This window comes from Microtus oregoni, unplaced genomic scaffold (assembly GCF_018167655.1).
Source record: "Microtus oregoni isolate MIOR12 unplaced genomic scaffold, Mior012 000015F_ref0000493, whole genome shotgun sequence".
Taxonomy (NCBI): domain Eukaryota; kingdom Metazoa; phylum Chordata; class Mammalia; order Rodentia; family Cricetidae; genus Microtus; species Microtus oregoni.
In genome coordinates, this window is record NW_024543074.1 from 21027618 (window position 1) to 21051805 (window position 24188).

A 24188-nucleotide genomic window follows, 5' to 3' on the forward strand; every position below is an offset into this window, starting at 1 on the left:
GAGACGGCTTCTGGCTCGGAACACGGTCAGAATAGTGGATAGCAGGAAGTGACCCCAATGGTACTGATCTCACCAGGGTCCACAGTGGAGGGCCAAAAGGGCCACTCCTCCAGATCACAGCACTTCCAGACAGATAGGGATCTCAAATACACCCGCTTCAGCTTCCAGCCAAGGAAACTGAGGCCTGAGGTTAGAGCCATTGGGTTGCGGTCAGAGGCAGAAGTGGAGTTCACACCTAGGCCACTGACAGCCAGCTCTGGGAAACCCTCCAGCTGGGAGATGAGGCTGATGTATGTGCCTGATAATTGCAACAGGAGGCGGGGGCTGCTGAGGGGCCAAGACAAAGTGAGCTATTGATTGTATCTGAATTGCAATTAAATTGATGGGCCAGGATAGCAGTCTGGACGCCTGGCATCTTAATTAATCATCAGCGCTATCGATGGTGGCTGGGGGCCGGGGGAGGGGGAAGCTGCTGCCGTTGGCCTCATCGATCTGCTTGTTTGAGTAAAGCACATTGATTTTGGTTCAGAGCGGTAACAATCTGGTTTTGAAATAATAAACACCAACTCCATATCAAGACGTGGGGACAGATCGATGATTTATTTAGGACTGTGTAGGGAGCCTGCTTCCTGGCTTTCGCTGCTGAGGAAAAGTGAGGGTATCCATGGGGATACCTCAAGGGGACCCTTCTGCAGGTAGGTAGGACCCGGCCTGCACTTCTCGCTGGGGGGGGGGGGGGGAGAACAGAAACCTGGTACTTTCTTACTTCAGCTCGAGAGGCCTGAGGAGCCAGCCTGCCTGGCTGGCATCCAGCTCTGCTGCTGGGTGACCCTGGGCATGCTCCTTCACTTCTACGAACCTCGCCTCCTTATTTAGGGTTGATAATAGTTACCACCTCGTGAGGCGGCTGTGAATTAATGAGTAAAAAAGCTGGGAACAGGGGCTGGAGAGATGGCTCAGTGGTTAAGAGCACTGACTGCTCTTCCAAAGGTCCTGAGTTCAATTCCCAGCAACCACATGGTGGCTCACAACCATCTGTAAAGAGGTCTGGCGCCCTCTTCTGGCCTTCAGGCATACAGACAGAATATTGTATACATAATAAATGAATAAATAAATATTAAAAAAAAAAAAAAAGCTGGGAACAGCACCTGGCGAGCCATGAATTCTGAATGGATGACAACTGCTACTACTGTCATCCTTTCCCCTCCAGGAGGATTAAAGGATCCTGCTGACATTTCTTGGGAATTTTAAGTACTTCTAAGAGATTTAGCACCTGTTTTCCCCTTGGGTAGATGGCGCTGAAAGGGCACTGAGTTAGAAGGTCTGCGGCTACTGGCAGAGCTGACCCGCCCACACTAGGGATGATGGGCAAGAAGAGCTATGGGAACAAATGATAGGGCGTTTGAGACGGAGTGTGTGCGTCCGTCTGAGTGTCTATGCACACGCGCACACACACACAAACATGCAGGAGTAGGACTTGAATGAGAAAGGGAAAAGAGGAAGAGAGGAGTCCCAAAGTAGACAGGACTAAAAGCAAAGGTTGGGCTGGGACTAGGGCGGAGAAAGATCTCCAGCCAGTCCCTAGAGAGGACGGTAGCAGGGTGGCATCTGCCAGCTCAGGAAAGGGCACCAGAGCCTGGTGAAGGGGAAGGTGCCTCACCTTGGCGGTACATGCGCATTGCGTCAAGCAGGCGGGATCCCCGAAGCTGGGCACGAAGTAGGGACACATCCAGTTGCAGCAGCCCAGCCTCACAGGGGTCTCCTGGGGGCAGGTCCAGCTCACTGCTGCTGCTAACTCGGCGGGAAGAGGCAGCTCGGGGTTCCCCGGGCAAGCCCTCAGCCACAGGCAGGAAGCAATGTACAAAGTGCATCTTGGACCTCTTGATGGTGTCAATGAGGGCATCCTGCCAAAGGGAAAGGACCACCTCAGTGCCCCCATGTCTAGGGTCCAGAAAGCTAGCATCTCTGCTCCTCACAGGGTAGTAGTTGGTCTGCCCCTGCTAGGACATTGCTAAGCCCGGACAGTGCTGCCTTCCTCAGGCATGGCTGGCCAGTCTCAGTAGCTGCACTAAAAGGGCAATCGCACCAGCAGGGATCAAAGCAGGTGGATCTGGGTGGGCACGGATGCCATGAGTGTGCCGACCTGCCAGCAGAAGGAGACCTGGGACCTTGTTGGACACTCACCACTTGCAGCTTAATCTGTATGCACAGTGACTTCTTCTTGACAGCTGCCATGCCGGTGGTAAAGGTTTTCCTCATGCTAGTCGCCCGGCGCAAGGCCAGCTGGGAGCCACCCTCCAGGCCCGCGATGGAGCCTGAGAGCACCGTGGCGCTGCCTGCCCGGCCTAGAAACAAGTTGCTGATCATCTTTCTGCAGGGAGAGGAAGACCAGAGAAGGAGTTAGAACACTGGGCAATAGAAACTGCACTCACCCAACCCCACCCACAATATGGCTGTGGCCGGGTGTCTGGGCCATCTTTGCTGGAGCAGTATGTCCTAAACCTACAACAAAACTAGAAGAGAAAACTCAAGATAGACAGAGGCCATGCAGGCAAGGATTGGGCAGTGGCGGCAATCCACTCCTCTTCCTCACCAGCGAGGGTAGAGAGGGATTCTGATATTCAGTTCAGCGTACTACATAATTAGACTATGTGTTTCATCTCTTGTTCATTACCTCTCCCACTGGAACGTAAACTCCACAGGGCAGGGGTGTCTGCTCTCTTCATGGCTAACCGCCTAGCACCTACAAGTCCCTGTCTACAGAGGGCGTAGCTCCTAATCTCTGACATAAAGGAATGGGTGCCAGGGCTTATGTGATTTCTGAGATTTAAAGTTATTCTTGGCTTTTAAAATTTTGTTGAGGGGTCTGAAGAGAGAGCTGACTCAGTTCCCAGCACCTATGTTAGAAGGCTCACAACTGTCTGTAACTCCAGCTCTGGGGGGATCTGGTGCCCTTTTCTGGCCCCCACAAGTACCTGCACTCAGGTGCCCCTCTCCTCCCCCTCATATATATAAAACTAAAAAACAAAATCTTTTAAAAATGTAGCCAAGGACGACCTGAACTTCTGACTCCCCTGCTTCTAGTTTCTGAGTGCCACCAAATTTGCCGACTGTGGTGTTTCCACTTTCTCTGAAGAGAGTGAGGAGGGAGCTGTTCCAACTGAAGACTGCAGGTCCCTCTAAGTGTGTGCCTCCCATCCCTATCTCTGCAGGTGATTCCTGTGTCTTCAAGGCCACGTGGCCTTGACTGTTGTCTCCCTCACGTCACCAGAGGAAGGGAGCCCAGACAACAGTTGTGGGGACAGGATATGAGATGGTCTTACTTCTGGGAATCCTGCAGGAGCCGGGATGCATTCTGGGTAGCTGGGTTCTGCTTGGTATAGTTCAACCAGCCAGTCGCATTGTACTCCACCCAGTTGGTACCGTGGCTGTGACCCAGGAGAAAGTGCCGTGGTTTGCTGCTGCGCAGTAGAGGACTCTGGCCTGAGGGTGCATGAAGCCAAGTTCAGGGCATCAGGGCACAGACACAGACTACAGCTACAGAGTGCCGTGCCACCCGGCTCTCCCAAAGCAGGAAGGCGGTCACTCTAGGCATCACCTACCTTTTTTGTCACCTTCCTGGGGGCCATAATAGGAGAAAAGACGGTCGAGGAGAGCATCCTCGGTGGCACCCGGCACCAGCGCCTCCTCTTCCAGCAGCCATAGTAGTCCCCTTGCCTCATCAGCATGGGCTAGTGAGCGGACCTAGGACAGGAGTAAAGATAGAGCTTTGCCATGTGGGGTTGTGCAAAGGAAACGTTCCCTCCCAACAAAACACCATGGATAGCTATAGTCAGTCACACTTGCTTGAATTTGAACAGTGTGGCGCTAGCTGCTCACCACTGACACCTTGTGGAATAGATGGGCATAGAAACCAGCTGAGAAAGAACTCTTAAGAACTCACTACAAAAGAAGATTGCTGGGGCTTGGGGTCCAAAGGTACCCAGAACTAGTTTCTTCTGATTTGTACTCATATTTAGAGCTTCCCCTCAATCGTTACCCCCTCAGAGATCGCAGGAGCGAGGCCAGCCCCAGGCCTCACTTCCCAGCAGCTTCAGCGGGACAAAATCTATGTACAGCAAAATCTCAAAGGAGGCCTTCTCTGTTTAGTTTGAAATAGGGTCTACTGTGTGGAGTAGACTGGCCTTGAACTCACAGAGATCCACCTGCCTCTGCCAGAGTGCTGGGATTAAAGGCGTGTGCCAAGATAGGCTAGCTCAAAGAAGGCTCTTAACAATGGCTGTGGAGCTAGCACTGGTCCCCATGGGGAGAACCCAGAGAGTGCCCAGATTGCTGCTGGCTATAAACTCAAGGACCAAAGCCCCGAGGCAGGTGACTCTTCATGGAGTTTGTGGACAACAGAAGCAGAATGGGGGAAAGCAAGGTGTGTCCCCATCTGAAGGGAATGACTGACTGCCACTCAAGCAAGACTACCGTCCTGGAAAAACACAACTAGTGAGTGTTAGTAAGTATTCTGTGTGTGTGTCTCTCTCTCGTGTGTGAGCACATGTGAGCATGCATGTGGAGTCCAGAGGTTAATGACGGTGTCTTCTTCAACTCGTCTCTACCTTACTTATCGAGACAGGTCTCTTGTTTCAATTTACCAATTTGGCTAGTCTGGCTAGCCAGCTTGCTCTAGGCATCTCCTGTCTTTGCCTCCTGGGTGAATTCCAATCCTCATGCTTACACTTCAAAGAACCTTACCCATGCCTCTGAGTCTTTGGTTTTTCAAGAGAAGGTGGAATTCTGCATCCTAAAACCCCATAAAGACCTAGTAAACTAGCCCTGTGGCCACATCTGGCCTGAAGGTAGGTGCGTGCGTGCGTGCGTGTGTGTGTGTGTGTGTGTGTGTGTGTATGTGTGTGTGTGTGTGTGTGTGTGTGTATCTCCCTTATCTTCTTTAGACAAGAAGAACTGCCCACACCCCATGCTTACCTGGCTTTTACGGCCTGGCAGACAAGAAAAATAAGTGCTATTTTTCCCTCTCTTTGATCTACTGCCTATATCTTTTCCCCACAGGGAGGCCAGTGGGTGGGGACAGTACTCTAATATCTAGAGATGAGTGGCTGGAAGGAGTGACTTGGTATGTGGCACTGGAGACCCCCTCTTCCCCAGAACCATCAAATAGCAGAAACCTAAGAGCGAGCGAATAGGATGACTGATTTGCAGCCTAACACAGTCTGCCCCCTGGTGCTCATGAGACACAAGGACAACTTCCTTCCATCTGAAGATGGCAAAGGCTCCGCAGGAGGACCACCCCAGGAGCTGGTGATGGGGACAGGAAATGCATCTTCCCCGGAGAGCCTCTTGGCGCTTTAAGCATTTGTGCCCATCTTGTGCTAGTCCAGCAGGACCTCACTGCAAGGCAACAAGGACCACCTAGAGGGAGCCTCAGCCAAACCAGAGCTCTGCTGCCCAGCATAAATGTCTTTCCCAAAATGCACAGGCCACAAATCCTCAAACTGAAGACAATCACCAAATGCCAAATGCTCATTGGGCCAGGCAGTGTCTCAGGCAAAAGATGCCCACGATACCAGTATAAAAGGTGACAGCGTGTTCCCAGGGGTGATGGGTGAGGGCCGACATCCTTGTCAGCCTGCCTTGGGACATTTTAAATTTGACAATGTTTCCCTGTTTAAGGGAGCTGCTGCCTCCTCTCCCGGGCTCTGGTGGACTATGGGAGGCAATGATTTTATCCTCTGGGTTTGGATTCTCGCCCCACATCCACTCCATAGCAGCAGACATCAGGGCTTGGGCAGATACACGGCTCAGTCAGGCTCAGGACAGGATCTGAGCCTCAGGTTGCAAGAGAGGAAGAACATTTTCTTGCTTGGTTGGGACTCTGGGTTATGGTCCCCACTCACTAGGCAGGAGAGTGTGCCACCTTCCCAGACAGACTGAGTGCCCACGAGTAGAGCCCTGTAGTTGTGCAGTGCATGATATGTGGGTGTGACCCTTCCTCAGCCCACAGTGGCAACTCCAGCAAGCAGCTCAGTTGCCAGATGAGTGGGAAAGAGTAGAGGCTAGCCCAGGCTTCCCTGGCATTCCTACCAGGGACTGGTGGGAAGTTTGGTCCACAGCAGCCACTGAGTCATCTGCGGCTGGCTCCAAGTCATCAAACGCCAGTTCGATGTTCTCCTAGGAAGGAAGGTGCAATAATAATAATACTCAAGGGGATACAAAGGGTATACGGCCACAGGAGCAGGCTGAGCAGGGCCTCTGGGGCAAATCCAATGCCTCATCTCCATGCAGGAGCCCCCTAAACTATCCCAAAGAACAAATTACTCACTGCCTCCCAAGGTAGTGCTCAGTATTTTTTTACAGCTAAAATTCTCATAGTCTCCTCTTATGCTAAACCGCAGTCACACGCTGATGCTGTTCGCAGCGGTTGATTTGGCAGTGCAGAATAAGCCTTCTCTCCATTTCACACAATCATCCTTAGAACTCATGGAGACAGTCACAGCCTTCCTCTGGGGGCTTCTTTCATTCAAGACAAATACCCTCCTCTACAGGAGGAAGAAATCCCAGAGACCTCTTCGGGAGGGGCTCAACAGCTAGCCACCATCTAAGCCTTGGATTCTAAGAGAGCTGGACAGGGATCTGGGAGAAGTACCCAGGAACACCTTGAGGCAGAAACTGCACTGTGGCAATTCACAGACTGAAAGGGGGGCTATAAAGAGGAAAATGAGACCTCCAAGGGACTTTGAATATGCCTTCAGCTTCCTGGAGCACAGACTGTCCACAAAATTTTTACTCTAGGGGGCTGGAGAGAAGCCTTAGAGGCTAAGCGCACTGTCTGTTCTTCCAGAGGTCCTGAGTTCAATTCCCAGCATCCACATGGTGGCTCACTACCATCTGTAGTGGGATCTGATGCCCTCTTCTAGCATAAAGTTGTACATCATACATAAATAAATAAAACAAGGGAGGCTAGAGAGCGAGGAATTAGTGTTATATGTGTCCAGATGCCCAGCCCAGGATGCCCTGGCCAGAGGTGAGCCAGCAGAAGGCTTGGGCAGGGCCCTGATGGCAGCCACCTACCTCCTTGTATCTTTCCAACTCCTGAAGGAAGGTGCGCTCATGGAATAGCCTCTGCAGCCTGTCCTGGGCATAGTTGTGGCACAGCTCCTCGAAGGAGGCTCCACGGGCTGACCCTCCCCTCTCAGGGTTCTGGAAGCCCGGCGTATCCACAATCATCATGGAACAGAGCGAGTGCTGGCTGGACTTGAGAGCCCTTAGCAGGAAGAGCCTTAGTCAGGGCTGGACGGGGCATTCCTATACAGTGGGCCCCACTTCCCTGCCCCTGCCATGTGACCAACCCCTTTCCCTACCCAGGGTTCCCTCACCTCTGTGGTGGAAGGCAGCGCTGCCTAAGCCACCATGCAAGCATCAACCCCACTTTTATTAAAGTAGAAAGTGGGGTGCCTCTGGGTTCCGTTTGACTTACCTGTTTACCAGAGAGATGAGGAGGGTAAAGAGCTCACTGTAGAGGCCAGATGCCATGCCCTCTAAGCACTCCATGGCACTCAGTTTGGGGCCTGTGGGGCAAGAGGAGCAGCCATAGCTTCAGGCCTTGGGTCCACCCACCTGCCCAGGGATGCTCTCTACCCACAGAGGTAGCTGACCTGGGGCTCTCCCCCTGGAAGCATCTATTCACTCCCCGTAGTCCTTCCCACCTCTGGGAGGGCAACAAGTCCCAGACAAGGCCTTCCAGTCCTACTCATTAGTCAAGGGGCCCCAGGTACCTGGGCCCTCTCCCAGGCCGCTCTCCTCGGGGCCCTGGCGGAAGGAGGTGGAACGTTGCAGGGTACCACCTTTAAGTTGGTGCTTAAAAATAGCCGAGGATAGCTCTTCCAGGCTGCAGCCCAGCAGGTATGCAGCTTTCTGGGCCCACTCATGGCGGGCAAACTGCTTGCGTCCAGCTGTGGGGCAACAGGGAGAAGAGATCTAGCATCTTAGGTACACCTTAGGACAACCCAAAACCACCGTGACTTCTGGCAGCCTCACCCCAAAGGATGGGGGAGCTGGCATCGTCCTGACAACACTACTTGAGCTCGACATGAGAACAGAACACCCAGCGGCTGCCAGTTTTTTCAGAGTCCCTTAGGGGAGGAAAGAAGAGAGGTCCTAAAAGAGGCACTGACTCCACAGGCTGCCACTAGAGGGCGCACAATCAGTTGCAATTTAATCCAGGGGTGTATAGCTTGAGTTGGGTGAGGACAGGGTTAGAGGAAGAGGAGGCCCACCCAGCAGGAGCACTAGAGCCATGTGTGCCTGTAGGGTTTTAGAAGCAAGAAAGAGCAACAGCACCTGTCCCTTCCCCAGATACATTAAGACACGCCCCCCCTTGCCCTAAGGGAGACCACAGACACCTTAATGGCTCAATAGTGGGGAGGCAACTGAGCCGCAGGGAAAAGGGAACAGCCCACACAGACATATGCGCCTGAGCCAACATGTGCCTAATCACAGCAATTAGGGAAAGCTAACAAGAAACAAGGTTTTTACCTTCAGCAGCTTCTGTAAGGCAAAGGACCAGCATGCAGCATGCAAAGAAAAACAGTGTGTTAGCAAACAGTCATCAACTGAGCCTGCCAGGCCCTCAGGAAGAGACTGTGGGAGGTAGGGGTTTATGAAGATGAGCAGGCAAGAAAGCACGATCGCATTTGGCCTTGAGATACAAAAGTACACAGTCTCAGAGGAATGTGTTTGTGGATGTCCTCACACTGACAGAGAAAAAGACATACAAAAGATTTCCTACAGTACATGTGGACACACACGCACACGACATGCATGCACACTTGTGCATACACCGCGCAACCCGCGCGCGCACACATACACACACACACCGGGAAACACTGGAAACTTAGGCGAGAACGAGGCTAGTCAACACTCAGCATATTCCACCTGCAGTCACAACTGAGAAGCAGAGGAAACTGGGGTCTGATTCCTCAGAACACGAGAACTTCTCTCAAGACACAATCACACGCCTTTGCTCTCTCTTGCCCTGGAGACTTAACCCAGCGTTGGTGCTTCTCGATGAGGTGTCATCTACCGGTATCATAAACCAGACACCCTGACACTTGTTCCTGCATGCGCCCACAGCCACCAATGCGTGCCAATGCCTGCTAAGCAGCACTCTCTTTCTCACATCTCCAAGAAGACAGCAAAAGCCAGAAGTGTCGTGCAGAGCCAGCACCCCCTTTCCCACAGCTGGAGAAAAAGGGGGTAAAGAGCCGCTACCATCGTGGCCCTTCAGCACAGTATCCGAGGAAGAGAACGGTTCTTCCAAGTCAGATTGTACAAGCATGGATCCCGAGTGCAAAAGCTAAAGTCCATCCATCACCGGGTGCCTGCTGCCCCCTAGTGACCTCCACCTTGACATGCAGGAGAAAGAGCAGCAACTACCAAACCAGTGAATTGGAAGATGGGGAAACTGGTCTCAGGAAGCCCCAGGTTCCAGATGTAAAATGGGAAGGAAAAACTGATATTCTGGGGGCTCAGTTCCATAGCTAGCAGGCTCTTCTTCTACCCTCAACACAGGGCTTCTCTTTAGACCAGTCCCCCCATGAGAATGAGCCCAGTGCCCAGAAGCCCAGGGAAGCACCAAGACGGTCAAGCAGGTCCCTACACCCGGAGGTCCACCAAAGTCAGTTACCAGTTTGCTCCTCAAGGGGCTCTATCAGGGAGGGAATGAGAAGGACAGTCACTCCAGGCACTGCTCTGAGGCAGGACCTTCCATCCCTCAACACCACACCCTAGCTGCCCACCCCGCTGCTCACTGTGGTCTGTCTTGACAGCTAAGGCCAAGCTCAGGCAATCATGGGCAGAGATTTTCCTCTAGCCTTCAGCTCCGATGTGGAGAACTGAGACAGGGTACAAGCCCAAGTGTGCACGGGGCAGAAGGTTGTCTGGTAACAGCTAAGTGTGCGGGACAAAAAAACGAACCACACACATGGGCAGGGACCTCAGAGGCATTCTGGATAACAGGACAGGCTGTCTGTTACCTTTGGTAGCTCCAGCCGCCCCCAGGTGGTAGATGGAAGCCAGTATGAGCCAACAGGCCTTCTGTTCCTCGGGAGAGATGGCTAGCACCTTCATGGCCGCCTGTAGCTTACTGAACTGCTGAGCAGCTTTCTGCTTCTCCTCGGGCTGAGGGAAGACAGGGATGCTGCCTCTGAACCTCTGATGCTTCCCTTCCAGCATCCCCCATACCGCTGGACCCTCTGGGATTGCAGGGCCATTCTGGAACCACCATGGGGAACCACCTGCCAATGGAAACTTCTAGCCCAGAGCCACCGACTTGGTCCCCACAGCCCAGCTCTCACCTTGGCCAGTGGCACAATTCCAAACACATTGTTCTCGGCCAAGTGGTTCAGGTGAAGCTCTGTCCTAGGGGTACAAATGAGGCATCAGCATGAGGCTTGATCCCCAGGCCAACGCCTTGTCCCTCTCAGGGGCGACAACTAACCACAGCCTCCATCACCCCAGTCACCCAGCCAGATCTGCCACCTTTCCTAACTGGACTGGATACCTCAGCAGACACCAGCCTCCCTAGGAGAAAGGGTGCAGTCAGAACCCTGGAAAGGGGCGGGGAGTCTGCCTGAAGGCACATCTAGCCAGGCCGGCCCATGCCTCTGCTGTGAAAGGAGCCAGAGGGTGCCTGGAGCCACCTGCTTGCCCTTAAGCAGGGAGCCAGTCTGAAGGCATATAGGGAAGAACATGGTAGGGCATCCGACAGGGAGCCAAGGGCCAGCTGGAGGGTACGGGAGGAGGCTTGGCTTCCAGACCAGTTCAGATTACAGCAGCTGCGAAACTGCAGGGAGCCATGCCACCTTCGTCCAGGTAAATTTCTTCCCCAGACCAGAGATCACTGAACATTGATGATCCAGCATGATCCCAAGATTTAGGGCCAAGTGAGTCCTAAATGGCAAGGCTCGAGTCTCTATCATCTCACCATCCCGAGGGCCCAGCTCGGAGCCAGCACACAGCTGGCAATGTGCACAGGGCACAGTGGGCCAGTGAGCTGGAGTCCAGAGTCCCATTGGAGCACACCTTCCCATCTCACCTGAGCGTGCTATCACCACAGGCCAGCAAGTAGTAGAAGACGTTGAAAGTGGCCTCGCTGGCCGGGCGTCGGGCCACACGCAGCTTCTCCAGGAGCATCGTCTGTGGCACAGCGAAGAGGAGGAAAATGGTCCCAGCCCTCCTACCCCTCAGCAGGAGGAACCAGGCCCTGGTCCTCCACGCCCACAGAAACATCAGAGCATCCTCTTCCTAGGTGCTCAACCACCTACCACCTCACTCCAAGATCAGAAAAAGGTAGAAACCAGAGCCCGGAAAAGAAGAAGGTCCCCAGCTCCCGGAATGGTGTAGGGTGTGCACTACTATGGCCAGCACCCAGGAACCAGCCTTCCTTGGGCGATAGATGCTTAAGGCAAAAAATTTCATTTAGGGGAAAGCAAGATGGCTTAGCAGACAAAACTGTTTGCCACCAAGTCTAACAACCTGGATTCAATCCCTAGGACCCACATGGCGGAAAAAAACAACTGACTCCAGAAAGTTGCCCTCTGACCTCCTTATATGTGGCACAGCATGCGGGTGTATGTGCATATACACACATATACACCAATAAGTGAATAATTTTTTTAAAGAAATTTTATTCAACAAAGCAATAGATTGGTGCACCTGGGCCTTTCTTTATTGCCAAGTGTATAGCACTAGCCTGAGAGAAGTCCTAAGTCCCTGGGTCTTGGAAAGTCGGCAGAGAGGGATGGGGATTCCAGCAGTAGGGTGTGGGCGGAGGAGAAGGGCAAGAGGTCTGGAGGGCAGAATGAGGGCAGAATGGAGACCAGCCCTGCCTCTGCTGTCACAAGCCTCCATTTCGCCAGAGTGGAGTCCAGTTAATGAGGCACTGGGGAGCCTGACTCCTAGGGCATGAAACCAGGGGTCCGTCTTTGCTTCCTAGGCCTGGGCAATGCCCCTTACCTGAATGGATGCTGAGGCCACCTGGCCAGCTTGGTCAAAGTCCAGGGAGAGAATCTGGGAGAAGCGGGTGGCACTGCCATTCATGATGGTAGGGCTGTTCCCGAAGGCTTCCAGGATGGTGTACAGGGCCTGCCACTTCTCCACTGCAAAGCACAGGCCCAGGGGACATCAGAACAACCAGGGGCAGCTTCCCCACAAAAAAAACAGGGCAGCTCCAGGATGCCCCGGACAACAACTGCCCGGGGATTGGGATATGTGAGTTCAGGGGTTAGGAGCCAAGGCTAAAAGAGGCAGCATTGAGGAGAGTCACCCTCCTTTCCCCACGCCCCTCCCCCACACATCTGTTTTCCCTGTTGCCCTGCCTTACCAGAAAACACCTTGCTCCCGCTGGTGCCAGCAATGGTGGCTAGATACTGCACCAGATGCTGAAAGCTGGTAGTCTTGCCACTGCCACTGCTACCCAGAAGGACAATGGACTGGTCCTGGCGGCTCATCAGCATTGCCCGATATGCAGTTTGGGCCACAGCGTAGATATGGGGTGCCATGTCCTCCCGCCGACACCCCTTGAACATGTGCATCACCTTCAGCAGGACAGGCACAGAGTGAGGGGGGCTTTTAGAGCTGGGCCCACCTCATCTCACCTCTAGGATTTGCACATTGCTGTGCCACCACTCCACAGATGCCCAGGTATTTAAGGCAAGGTCATGCATGGAAATGCAGACACCCGCCAACTCTATTAAAGATGGCAGGATAGCCTTCTGTCCCTACCCTCTTCCCAAGGTCAACTATGAGAGTGGGTGGGAACCCAGTGGACACTGGAAGAGAGAAAACCAGAAAAAGTGGGATGCAGGTGGGTGGGTCCCTAGGAAGGCACACCTTCTCTGAATACACAGCAGGGGCACCTCGGGGGCTGAGGACAAGCAAGCTAGGGCCAGCGTAGGTGTGTAGCAGGCTAGCCCCATAGCGCTGGCGCAGTGTGTGCAGGACGCTAGACTCGTTGAGATACACCAGTGAGGCTAGATCTTCTAGGCGGTCACACGAGGGAGCATTAGCCTGGGAAGAAAGACAGGGAAGATGCAGATCCCATCTCCATCACAGGGGATGGGCTTGCCCTGTCTGTGTCCTCCCTTGCCAGCAGCTTCCTTCCAACCTTCTCTATGTCGTCTTCATCCACATCCAGGATGGCTCCATCGTGGTCCAGCTTCACGCGCACCTTCCCCTCAGGTAGGCTGAGCTCCTCCGACTTGAGCTGGCTGGCTGCAGAGCAGGGATAGTTGGACTTGGGCCTGGGAAATTCGACTATTCTCCTTAGGCCTTCTTGGTCCTGCCTTCTTCCCTGCTGGTTCACCAGACCCTCCTTGCTCACTCCAGCCCTTACCAGAGGTAGAGGCATTTTCCATGCCAGCCCTAAGCCAAGCCCTGCATCCATCCCAACTGGCAGAGACTCACCCAAGGAGAAGCCATCCCTATGGACCAGCCACACCTTCTCCGTCTCATACCAGGCCTCTTCGGCTGCAATCTGCTCTTCCGTCTTGGCCTGTCAGAGGGAAGGGAGGAATACACAGACATTGTATTGAAATGTAGAGAGACAAGGACAGTGGGAATAAAGAGACAAGGGAGGAGCTATGGGCAAGTGGGAAAGTTGGTGGGAGACACAGGACAAGGGGGAGAGGGGAGAGAGATCAGGAAAGGAGGGAAGAAAGCCAGGGATGTGGAGGACAGACAGTGAGATTGGGATTTATACCAACTTTGAAGGCCCAGGGACACAGGAGCACTGTGGCCAAGAGAACTGGTTCCAGGAAAGTAAGTCACCAGGCTCCACCTCCAGCTGCTCTATCTCCTCCCTGGGAGACTGTGAGATCTGCACCCTGACTCCTGCCCCGAACTCTGGGGCCACAGTCATGGGTTCTTTCGAACCAAAAGAAAGGCCTCTTCCCCTAGGCTGGGAAGAGCCATTTTCTGCATCCTAGGATTCTGTCTTGTGGAATGACAAGAAGCCCTGGGCTCTAGCCTGAAGATGCTCTATGTGGGCAAGGCGATATTGCCCTTCTCCTCTACTTGGACAGTGCTGACTTGTCAAACACAGGGAGCATAGGAAGGGTGTGAAAGGGCTTGGACACCCCCGAGGTCCCCGGTTCTAAGCATTGTCAGTGTGGGGCTAGCAGATCTGATACCCTCAAATAAGAACACTTGAGCTTGGAAGCTGTGGCACCAGAGGAACCGGGACGAGAGACCTAGCTACCATGGTTATTATGCCCCATGGCAGCATGTGGGAAAATGTCAGCAATGTGATGACATCTTGAGGGAGGCTGGCCACCCCCAGAAGACCAGTTCTCAGGCTTGCACTGGCTGCAACTCTCCCCAGACGGCAACCCCCGCTCCAGATTCTTACCCTAGGTGTGTCCCTTTCTCATGAGACCCAGAACTGAGGCAGAGACACTGCTCTGTGATACTGAACCCTGGGTGAGGGCTCAGAAAATGGCAAGAACATATAAGCAGAGTATTCATTTTTAGATTTGAAAGGGTGAGAGATCAATAGGCTAATCATAACAAAGTGGTCAATGTTTTCATCTGTCAAAGTGAAAAAATTTTTAAATACTTGGTTTTTATCTTTTAATATTTGAAGGACTGATTTGGTAGTATTGGCACATGCCCTTGATCCCAGTACTCAGGAGGCAGAGGCAGGCCGATCTCTGAGTTCAAGGCCAGCTTGGTCGACATAGGTAGCTCTAGAACAGCCAGGAATACATAGAGAGACTCTCTGTCTCAAAAAAAAAAATCGCCAGGGTCTTGCTTTTTACAGATTACATGAACCAGCTAAAACTTTTGTCTCCAGTGACATGTTCTATGGCTAAGTGTTAGAGTGACATCAAAGGGTCACGGCCTGTCACTAGCCTCTTTAGGGATCATCTGAGAACATGTTTCTCACAATGACCATGAGGTGGAGACAGAGACCAGCTATCTCATCTTCAGGCAGGGGCTGAGGGTCTTTTGGGTTTTTTTTCTACCCAGAGCGATCTGGGCTTCAGTGGCTGAGAATCACACGTGGCAAAGCTGGGGCCATGATGCTCCCCAACGGCCACAGCTGCACCATCTCAGCTCCCCTGGGTCCCCTACTACAGAGTGGGAACCTGGAGGGAAAGAGGCCTTACACTCCAGCAGGAGGCCCGAGCACAGACGCCAGCCCAGGTGTAAGGTGGGGGTGGTGGGTTGTCACCGGAGAAAGCAGAGGGCTCCTGGGTGGGGCAGGAGCACCCTACCTGGCTGTGGGCAGGAGAGGCGGCCTCAGGGTCCAGCTACCAGCAGCAAGCAAAGAGAGAAAGAGAGAGAAAGGTGAAGACAGGTAGAGACCACTGCAGGTCCCCATCCGAGAGACACCCCTGGACCAGTGAGCCAGCACCCTGTTCAAGATACAGCATGGAGGTCAAGAGCTCTTGCCTGGGATTAGGGTGCTGGCCATTGCAGAGAAGCCAGACCAGAGGTGGTGGTTGGGGGTTTTTGTTATCATCAGACCTTTCAGAGACAAGGCTTTTGGGGGGTCACTCCTTGTGGTATCTGTCACTCAGCCTCTAGCTAGTCTCTCCTGGACTGGCTGTGCAGTCCATCCGGAGTTAATCTCCCTCTTCCATGCTCCTGGCAGACCAGGCCACCTCACAACACCCAAAGCCTGGGCCCCCTGGAATCCTCCTGCTTTTATCCCAGGACATCAGCCTCCCTGCGGCTATCGAACACCAAGAGAATGCGGTTCCTCCTCTCTAAACACATGCCCAGCGAGTACCACTCCCCATGCTAAGGGCTAGCACAAGGGCACCTACAGCCAAAATCTAAGATGCCTTCTTCATGCCCCGTGGCAAACAGAGGCATCATTCCACCAGCTCCAACCATAGGGCTGCCTGTCAACTGCCCAGTCCCTGAGCCAGCCTTCACCTCTACATTACAGCCTAGTTACTTAAAACCCTCAACAGCCTTTCTGGAAGAAATGGGAGCCAGGTGAGCTTTGAATGTTGCCAGTTAGAAATGAGAAGGGTTAATATCTCCACATGGGTCTAGACACTGGACACCAAAATGGGAAATACTGACTCCTGCCTTGCCACACACCAGGCCCTAATACCGATGAGCATCCTCAAGGCAGGAGACCAGGGCTAGAGAAGGGGACTAGATCTCCAGCTATGAAGGGCCCCTCCGTGGTCATGGCCCTGGGCTGTCTGGAGTATTAATACTCCACAGAGCTCAGCTTTCCAGAGCCATCGTGAGGGTTTGTGGACAGCCACAGAGTTCCCCTCTATCCTCTCTCTCTCTTTGTGTCTCCCTTCACACACACACACACACACACACACACACACACAGTCCAGGGACTAGGAACCCCCACACAAGAGAGGTGGCATTACAGAAGCTGTGAAGATCCTCTCAAGTCGCTGGTGTGCCTCCTCTGCGGGACTCAGCCGGACCTCATGGTCAGCTCCTGTCTAAAGGTTAAACCACTATTAGTTCTGGCTCAGGAGACAGCAGGAGGCACCACACACCAAGCTCTCAGCCCGCGGAGCCACTGAGACCCAATGCAGAAGTGGAGCAGCGTCCGGGAGACAAGCCAAATGCTAACTTGTGTTTTAAAACTCTATGAAACAGAAAAGGAAGAGGCAAATGCCTGTGAAGGCTGGGGTTACTTCTTTCTACTTCCCTAACCACTGTGAGCTCTAAATGGCCCTGTTACCCCTCCCCCCTATTCACTCTTGTCCCAGGATGTGCAAGAGATGAACTCCAGGCCAGGATAGCCTCAGCTTCCAACTCCACCCTCATGCATACAGAAGATGTAGAGAGCCAGAGGGAGCAGGCGACAGCCCCAGACAGGCACATGACAGTCCTTGGCTACTTAGAGGTTCCCTGAGAGACTGGAGTTCAGCTCCTACCCCAACCATCAGAGCAGAAAGTCCCTGCCAACTGTTTCCTAGGGGCCAGGAACACTCTGCCCCAATAGAGCAGGCCAGGAGGATGGGGAGGTGTGGCAGCTTGGCTTTCCTCTACATTTGGCAATACCCAGAAGGAAAGGGGGCAAGGCCACTTCCAGGAAAGATGGCTCCCAGGGGAAACAGTCAGTGAGTGCCTCAAGGTCCCCGAGGCTGTGCCCTGGCATCAACTTCATCCCTCTCCTTCGAGCTACTAGAAACCCGAGAAAGCTCATGTCTTTCTCTCAACATGTCCCGTAAGACCTCAGCAGGACCCGCAAGGCCAAGGAGCTTGAAAAGAACGGTGTCTAGTGCAAGCCCAGCTAAGGCTGGAGACGATGGGGTAGTGCAGACACAAAGGGGTTCACCCTGCCTACCTGCCACCTAGGCACGGGGCTTCCCAAGAGTCCCGTGGCCAGATCTGAAGAAGGCAGTGATGGCATTAAGAAGCATCATCAGTCTCAGTCTCACCGTCAGCCCTACCATTTGTGGGTAACCTGGTGCCAGGGAGCAGGTCTGGCATATAACCTATAACATATTTAATCAGACAGCCACCCTCCAAAGCAAGTATCACACTTGTTTGTAATTCAAAAATCCAAAGAGGCCAACAAACAAAAGGTTTTTCTCTTAATTATTTTGGTGGCAAAACCTGTTGATCTTTTATCCTCCTACCGCAAGAATACTCATGGGTTTGCTTTGGAAAATATGTATACCATAAGACATTCCAAAATATAAAAGTAACTAATTCCCAGTACTTAAGGCTTCACAGAAGGACTAAGGGCCCACATTATAACTCCCCACTTGACAGAGAGGCTCCTAGCGGTGGACCTGGCTGAAGTCTCCCACGAGTGTGGCTGCGGGTGTGAGCCTGGGCCACCTGACTTAAGAACACTGCTTCCACCCTGCACTCATCTGCCCAAGTTCTCATCTTTAGCTTTAGATGTGGTACCTCAAGCTGGCCTTGTATAGTTAGAGACCAGGTCTCCAGTCTCACGGGGAGGCCTGCAGCATGCTGGTTAGTGGTTCTCGTCAGCACCAGGCCAGAGCCCAGGCCAGAGCCCATTCTAGCACAGGGTTAATGAAAATCATGCAACCCTTGGGTCAGCACACAACCCTGGGCCGGCCTGGATCACATGAGGCTCCTTCAAGCTGGAGGAAGCCACCATGAGGATGCTTAGCCTTCAAGCAAGGGTGGTGAGGGACATGGGAGGTTAGTGGCACACTCGGGTACCTCCTGCCGCACACCGGAGTCTGGCAAGTTGGCCTGCTGCTCTCCAGAGTGGTTCGACTTCAGGTCAGCAGAATTTAGGTCAGACAGCCCTTGTGCTAGGGCTGGGGAGGACTGCTTATTTGGGGTTTCAGGCTTGGCTGGGGATCCTGCTTTCTTTGGAGCATCCACCACATCTGGGGAGCCTGGCTTTCCAGAGGAGCCTGGCTCCTGGCTGGGGGCCTTCTCTCCTCTCCCAGGAGGCTGCTTGCTGCGGGACTTATGGTCCTTGCCTCGGCCCCGAGACATCAGACTGCGCAGGCCGACGGACAGCTCGTCCTTGACAGCCTCCTTCTTTGTTTCAGGCTTTGGTGGAGCAGGAGGAGGAGGCGGTGGTGGCGGGGGCTTGGGGCTAGAGGCTGCCTTTTCTCCCTTCTTGCCTCGTGGTGGGTGCTCAGGGGACTTGGCTCCTCGGCCTGGAGGCTCCTTGGCATTGCCAGGCTCCTCACCAGGCAGCACCTTGCCCACCACCTTCCTCACCGCATTGGCCACCCGGTTCCGGGACAGACCTTGGGCCTCTTCATTTGGGCCTTCGGCTGAGGCAGCCCCCAGGCCATTCATAGTGAGCGTGGCTTCCGGGCTCTTTGCTCTCTGGGAAGTCTCTGAGGGTGGCGGGCTGGTGGCAGGCTGGGGACTTCTAGGTGGACCACTGCTGTCCTTAGTGCTGTTCTCTAGCTAGAGTCACATAAACACAAGTAGACATGAATAGCAACCCGCATCCCTACCCAGCTCATGCATACAGGACACAAGGGGTGCAGCCTCAGGCCCCAAGACAGAGCTTCCATTCATGCACGGAACAACACACAGATCCAAAAGCTCCCCTCCCCCATCTCTCCACCTTCTAGAGTCTAGACATGCAGACAGAACGAGTACATCGAAAATCATCCCACTGCCCACCCCCAGAAGGTGTGGAGGGAACTGGAAACACCAACACAAAGGGCCCCAGAGCCCAGCAGCACCCTAGAATTAAGTCTTTATGTCAGGGTCACAGCTGACACTCAGCAGGGCTGGAAGGTGAGGAGGTCAAAGTCTCAGGCCTGTCTCCACCAGTTTCCTGGCATCCCTATTTCTTCATCACTCAGTTCTCTAGACAGTCAGAACACAGCCTGACCAGCCTGAGGAAAGAAACTGACAAGATACTCCTCTCGAGCCAAGCTTCTCCCTCAACCCAGGTCCTCTGCTCCGTGGCCACAGTCACGGTCACCTTTACCCGCTGCAGAGACCCCAGTGCTGGTGTTGTTCCCTCCTGCAAACTTCCCACGGGTTTAGTCCTACTTCCCAGAGGGCATATGTGGAAATGATGGGGGGAAGGGGAGGCAACTCCGGCCCACAAAGGGTTAAGTACCCCAGTAGCCACAGCTGTACTCCCTGGAGAGCAGGGTCCTGGCTCTGCTAGGTAGCTGAGTAGCTGGGCGCTACCCAGACTCTGGGCACCCAGGAGTTGCCTGGTATACGTTGGCACTCTCCATGTGGGGTTTCCACCCCCTCCCTGACACTCTGCCAGGAACTGGCTGAGGTGGCCACTGGGAAGGCCATGATGGCTAATGGCAGGGCAGAGTTTCTTGCAAAGCTAGCCACACTGCCTGGGGGAGGATTCAGGTCACTTCAGGGCCAACCAGTGACGTGCTACTCACCAAGCCGGAGCTCAGGTCTCAGTCTCCCAGCGGCTATGATTTTAGATCACACCACTGTGACGATCTAGCTGCCATGCCTGGCTACAGGCTCACAGATGACAGACCGACCACATGCCGCCCACATGCCGAGGGCATCTCACCAGCTAGCACAGCTGAGTCAGAGGCCTTAGCTCAGGCCTCTGCTCTAGGGAGGTTCTGCTGCAGCGGTGAAGAAGGGGGGCTGGACTGTGGCTCTTCTAAAGCTTTGTAGGCCAAGAGTATTCAGGGGCATGTCAGGGTACTGTGGAGCTAGCCATGGCACCAACTGCCAGGTCTTTTCTCCCTTCTGACTCTTGGCTTCCCTCCTCTCCCCTCAGTGAAGATGACGTCATGACCGTAATTGCTAACACACACATAGTATTTTGCCTGCTAGACGCTCCCCTAAGTACTTTACATGCTATTTTTGAAAAAGAAAAGAACCTTCCTCACATATCTCAAACCACAGGTTAGCCTTGGCCCTCCAGGACAGTTTACAGGGCCAAAGGAAGCCACACGCCTGGCTAATCAAATCATCCCAGGAAGTGGGGCAGCCAGAACAGCTATCATTTGGGGCGAGGAAGCATTCGTGCCCCAGTTTGCCCACCCTGGCAACGACTGCATCCTCTCTTGGACAAATCTGGACTACTGCTCAGAAGATGTGTTCCCCTCACCCTGTACGGGTCCAGCTTTCTTCAAGGCCTCTGTCTCAAGGTGGTAGGGGGATGGAGACATTGGGCAGCTGTGGGCAGCCTCCGGGATGTGCTCGAGAGAGCTGAGGGGTGGGGTGGAGTGGAAGCGGCAGCGGCAGTGGCAGCTGCAGAGAATCCCTCCATGCCCTTGTCTCGGGCCACCCCGTGCAGGTTGAGAGTCCCAACAGCTGAGCTCTCATTTTGTCAGTGCTCACTGACCTGAGAGTTTACCCACCTAACCCTGACTGCCCAGAGGGTGGGCCCCGAAGCACTGTGGCTTACCCTCCACTCCATACACCCGGAGTAGAGTCACACAACACACACAGTGCACTTTGCACCCCATTACTGATAATTCCCTCTACCCACACCAGCAACACTGGAAGGGATGAAGCCAACCCATCAGAGACATGTGCACACATACCCATACTCATGTATACGTGCACACACATGCACACACATACACATCTCAGGGAAGCACTTACGGCCCCTTCCTCTTTGCCAGGAGGGCCAGGTTTTGCCAGAGATTTGTCCTCCTCCTTAACCTAAGGGAGCAGACAGAGAAGTCACTGGCAGGTCCAAGTTGGGAGACCTGCTACTCAAGTCTAGGATGAAAAGATGGAGGGGTCTTTCTCTCCCTGAGAAGCAGAGCAGTGCCGGGGCTGGGGGGTCTGAGGAAGGCATAGCTTTTACTTATGACTGAAACCGCACAGAGACAGTGTTTTAAGAACTAAGAGTCTTCATGGAAGTAAAAGCTAAGGATGCTGGGGGCTCAGTGGCCAGCCCACTGGGGCTGTCAGAAGTCCATATCATGGCTTGGGGTCACAAAATTGCCAGCCATGCAGATGGAGGAAGGAACCCCAAGATCAGGTGAGGTATGGAGGAAAGAGATATGCCTGCCTAGGGTCAGGGTTTGTGCTACAGCAGGAGCGGGTAGCCTGAGTCAGACAGGAGGTGCAGTCAGAGGAAACAGCAGAGCTGCCTGGGGAAAGACTGAGGATGTCGCTATGTAGATGCTTTGAAGGTTCCTCCTGTTCAGAGACTGGCTGAGAATGGACTCCAAGGTGCAGGCCCCACTGTCAGAAGAGCCTGCCCTTCTAGATCCTCTCAGCATCTCTCCCTCCTAACGCCCAGGCAGGCCCAGGAAATTTAGTGGTCCTTCTTTCCCCAGGCAGCTCTGTCCCTAAGCCCACAGCACCCCCAGCCTGCCTTGCTTTCCCTGCACAGTAGGGGAGACAGGCGACCTTAGCAACATCCAGAATCAATTATCCAATAGCAAAGTGAGGCTGTCCATTTTCAACCAGGGTCCATGGTCAATTTTGAGCTCCAATTAGCAGTGCCTGGACACTGTCCAGCATGATGGTCACTGCGGTACTGAAGCTGCGTCTTGTCCATGAAGCATATTCAATGGGTCCAGAGTTCAGTTAGCTCTCCCTGACATGGACGGTGGGAGGCTGGCGAAAACCTTTCTGCTTCAGAAACTGGGGTGTGTGCAGAGAAGGGGAAGGGAAGGGCTGGGTAAAGAGGATATTTGCAGGGTGGCTAGGTCTGCACCTGTTGCCCTCCTCACCCCTCCCCACAGAAATCACACCATGCATTAGCCCCCAGGCACACAGGTTAGAGGATAGCAAGTATTCCCAAACCACACAGACACTTCCATTAGTGCGCACAGAGCTGTTAGCTTGGTTTCAGATATGACCCAGATTCTAAGTTCACTCTGAAACCCTCACCAGCTCCAAACCTGTCCTTTCTCCAGTAGCTTGTGTTTGGGGTCCCAAACGGTTATCCAAGGGGAGGGATTGGGAACCTTGGTTGCCCACCAAAGTGTCTGGGACACTGGGCTCAGGTCTGAGCTCAGCTCTAGATTTAGCCTCAGGCTGACTCACGCCCCCCCTCCCCCAAGGTTCTGGCTGCTGTAGGTTATTGTCCAGCCAGGGACTGTGCATATGCACAAAGGCATGCCCAAGGCTGCCACAGCTTGAATTACTCTCTGGACCCAGATGCCAATTGGCCTGGTGCCCCCACTCTCAGCTCCTTTCTTCTTCTGCCCACCTCAGCCCCCAGACTCAGGGAATCTGAGTTCCCAAGGCATCAAGGCCGAGCCTTTCCCAGAACCCCACAGTCCCAGGGCTGAGTCTGAGCCACAGGCTGTAGTAGGGTGTGGAGCGGTGGCACAAAAGGCAGCTCAGCTTACAGAGGTGGAGCTCAGGGAGGAAAGTGACTCAGCACAGGGGCTCATCCAGACAGAAAAGGGTTCCCAAAAGCCGCTGTGCCTCCAAATGCACACACATGCTCCAATCCATTGCTAGCTTCACCATGCCAAGCACATTAGAGAACCAAGATTTTGAAATTCAACTTCCCTTTTGCTCCCAAAAGGCAAATCGCGATGAAAAGGCCATAGTGCTGAAGGCAGCCTGCACCCTGAGTCAGAGAAGAAATAGGGGCAGGGTCTCTCAGGGACTCCGAGTCTTCCTAAGGGTCAGGACCCGCTGGGACAAATGCTGTAGGTGACAAGAGAAAAGGAAGATGGAAGGAAGGGAGATCACAAACCCAGGTCACACGCTTCAACGTGAGGAATGAATTGCTAGAAAAAAAGAAAAGCAAGGTGGGTACAGAGCGAGAACGTCTAGACGGGGTACAGGGCAGAGAACGTCTAGACTGGGGAGCTATGCATCCTCAGATAAAGCTGCTTCACCTCGCTGGGCCTGCTGGAGAAGCAGGGGCCAGACTGGTCTAGACAGCGGATAAAGTCATTTCCAGATCCAGCACTGTAGGGGTTGGCGGGTGGAGAGCCACCCAAGCCCTTGATTCTCCAGGAGGCAGAAACCTTCCAGGAACGAGGTGTATAGGGTGGCAAAACTCTCCCATTTGCTGGTCCTCCTGACCCTCGACGCCAGAGTGTGCCCTTGCCCAGGAGATGTGTCACCAAAGAATCACTTCGAGTCAATGGAAATAGACATCTTGCGTGTTCCTATAATTGACTGTGATGAATAAATAGTTAGAAATTGGTTTTGTTTGGAAATGCTAAGGATGAAAGCTAGGGCCTCACACGTACTAAGCAAGGGCTCCACCTAGGAGCTATGCCCTAGTCCTTAAATTTTTTGTTTTGTTTTTTAAGAGAGGGTTTCTCTGTGTAGCCAGGGCTGTCCTGAAACTCACTATATAGATCAGGCTAGCCTGGAACTCACAGATCTGCCCGCCTCTTCTCTCCGAGGCTAGGACTAAAGGTGTGCACCACCACCGCTCAGCCCTCTCCACCATTTTTAACTGGTTCTGGTGACTTCTGTCTTACTGTCCCCCTAATATGCTGCCATTTAAATTTATTTAATTAACTCATTTGCTCTTTGAACTCACGTCCAAGTTTTCCTATTGTTTAGGGAGGTCCCATCTGACCCAGAAAGACATCTGGCTCCTCCCTCTGCTCCAGCTGCTCCAGGGAGCCTCACGCTGACAGCAGGTGGGGATCCCCAAAGGACATTGTGGCTTCCATGCCTTGGGAAAGAACCATCCAAATCTCTCCTCTTTTCCTTACCACGGCTTGGACCCAGGAGCGTGCTATCTTCACCCAATAGCAAACAGAGCTGGTGGCATTGCCTCTGTAACAGTCACCCCAGATACA

General features: G+C 53.5%; 1 protein-coding gene across 17 annotated transcripts in view; it reads right to left on the reverse strand.

The window, feature by feature from the left end:
• The window catches only part of Myo18a (myosin XVIIIA), a 98288-nt gene that overhangs the window by 32321 nt on the left and 41779 nt on the right, over window positions 1–24188 (reverse strand). For 5 of the 17 annotated variants that reach the window (XM_041665857.1, XM_041665856.1, XM_041665850.1 and 2 more), the window contains exons 3-21: window positions 15174–15317; window positions 13471–13558; window positions 13172–13278; window positions 12898–13074; window positions 12389–12602; window positions 12022–12164; window positions 11102–11202; window positions 10362–10425; window positions 10041–10185; window positions 9692–9712; window positions 8542–8553; window positions 7782–7958; window positions 7484–7574; window positions 7078–7270; window positions 6091–6177; window positions 3603–3744; window positions 3324–3483; window positions 2185–2371; window positions 1661–1904 (exon numbers count right to left, since the gene is read on the reverse strand). In XM_041665857.1, coding sequence (XP_041521791.1) covers window positions 1661–1904; window positions 2185–2371; window positions 3324–3483; window positions 3603–3744; window positions 6091–6177; window positions 7078–7270; window positions 7484–7574; window positions 7782–7958; window positions 8542–8553; window positions 9692–9712; window positions 10041–10185; window positions 10362–10425; window positions 11102–11202; window positions 12022–12164; window positions 12389–12602; window positions 12898–13074; window positions 13172–13278; window positions 13471–13558; window positions 15174–15317 — 2497 coding nt within the window. The remainder of the gene's footprint in view (window positions 1–1660; window positions 1905–2184; window positions 2372–3323; window positions 3484–3602; window positions 3745–6090; window positions 6178–7077; window positions 7271–7483; window positions 7575–7781; window positions 7959–8541; window positions 8554–9691; window positions 9713–10040; window positions 10186–10361; window positions 10426–11101; window positions 11203–12021; window positions 12165–12388; window positions 12603–12897; window positions 13075–13171; window positions 13279–13470; window positions 13559–15173; window positions 15318–24188) is intronic. The other 12 variants (XM_041665862.1, XM_041665860.1, XM_041665855.1 and 9 more) reach the window with 6 other exon arrangements.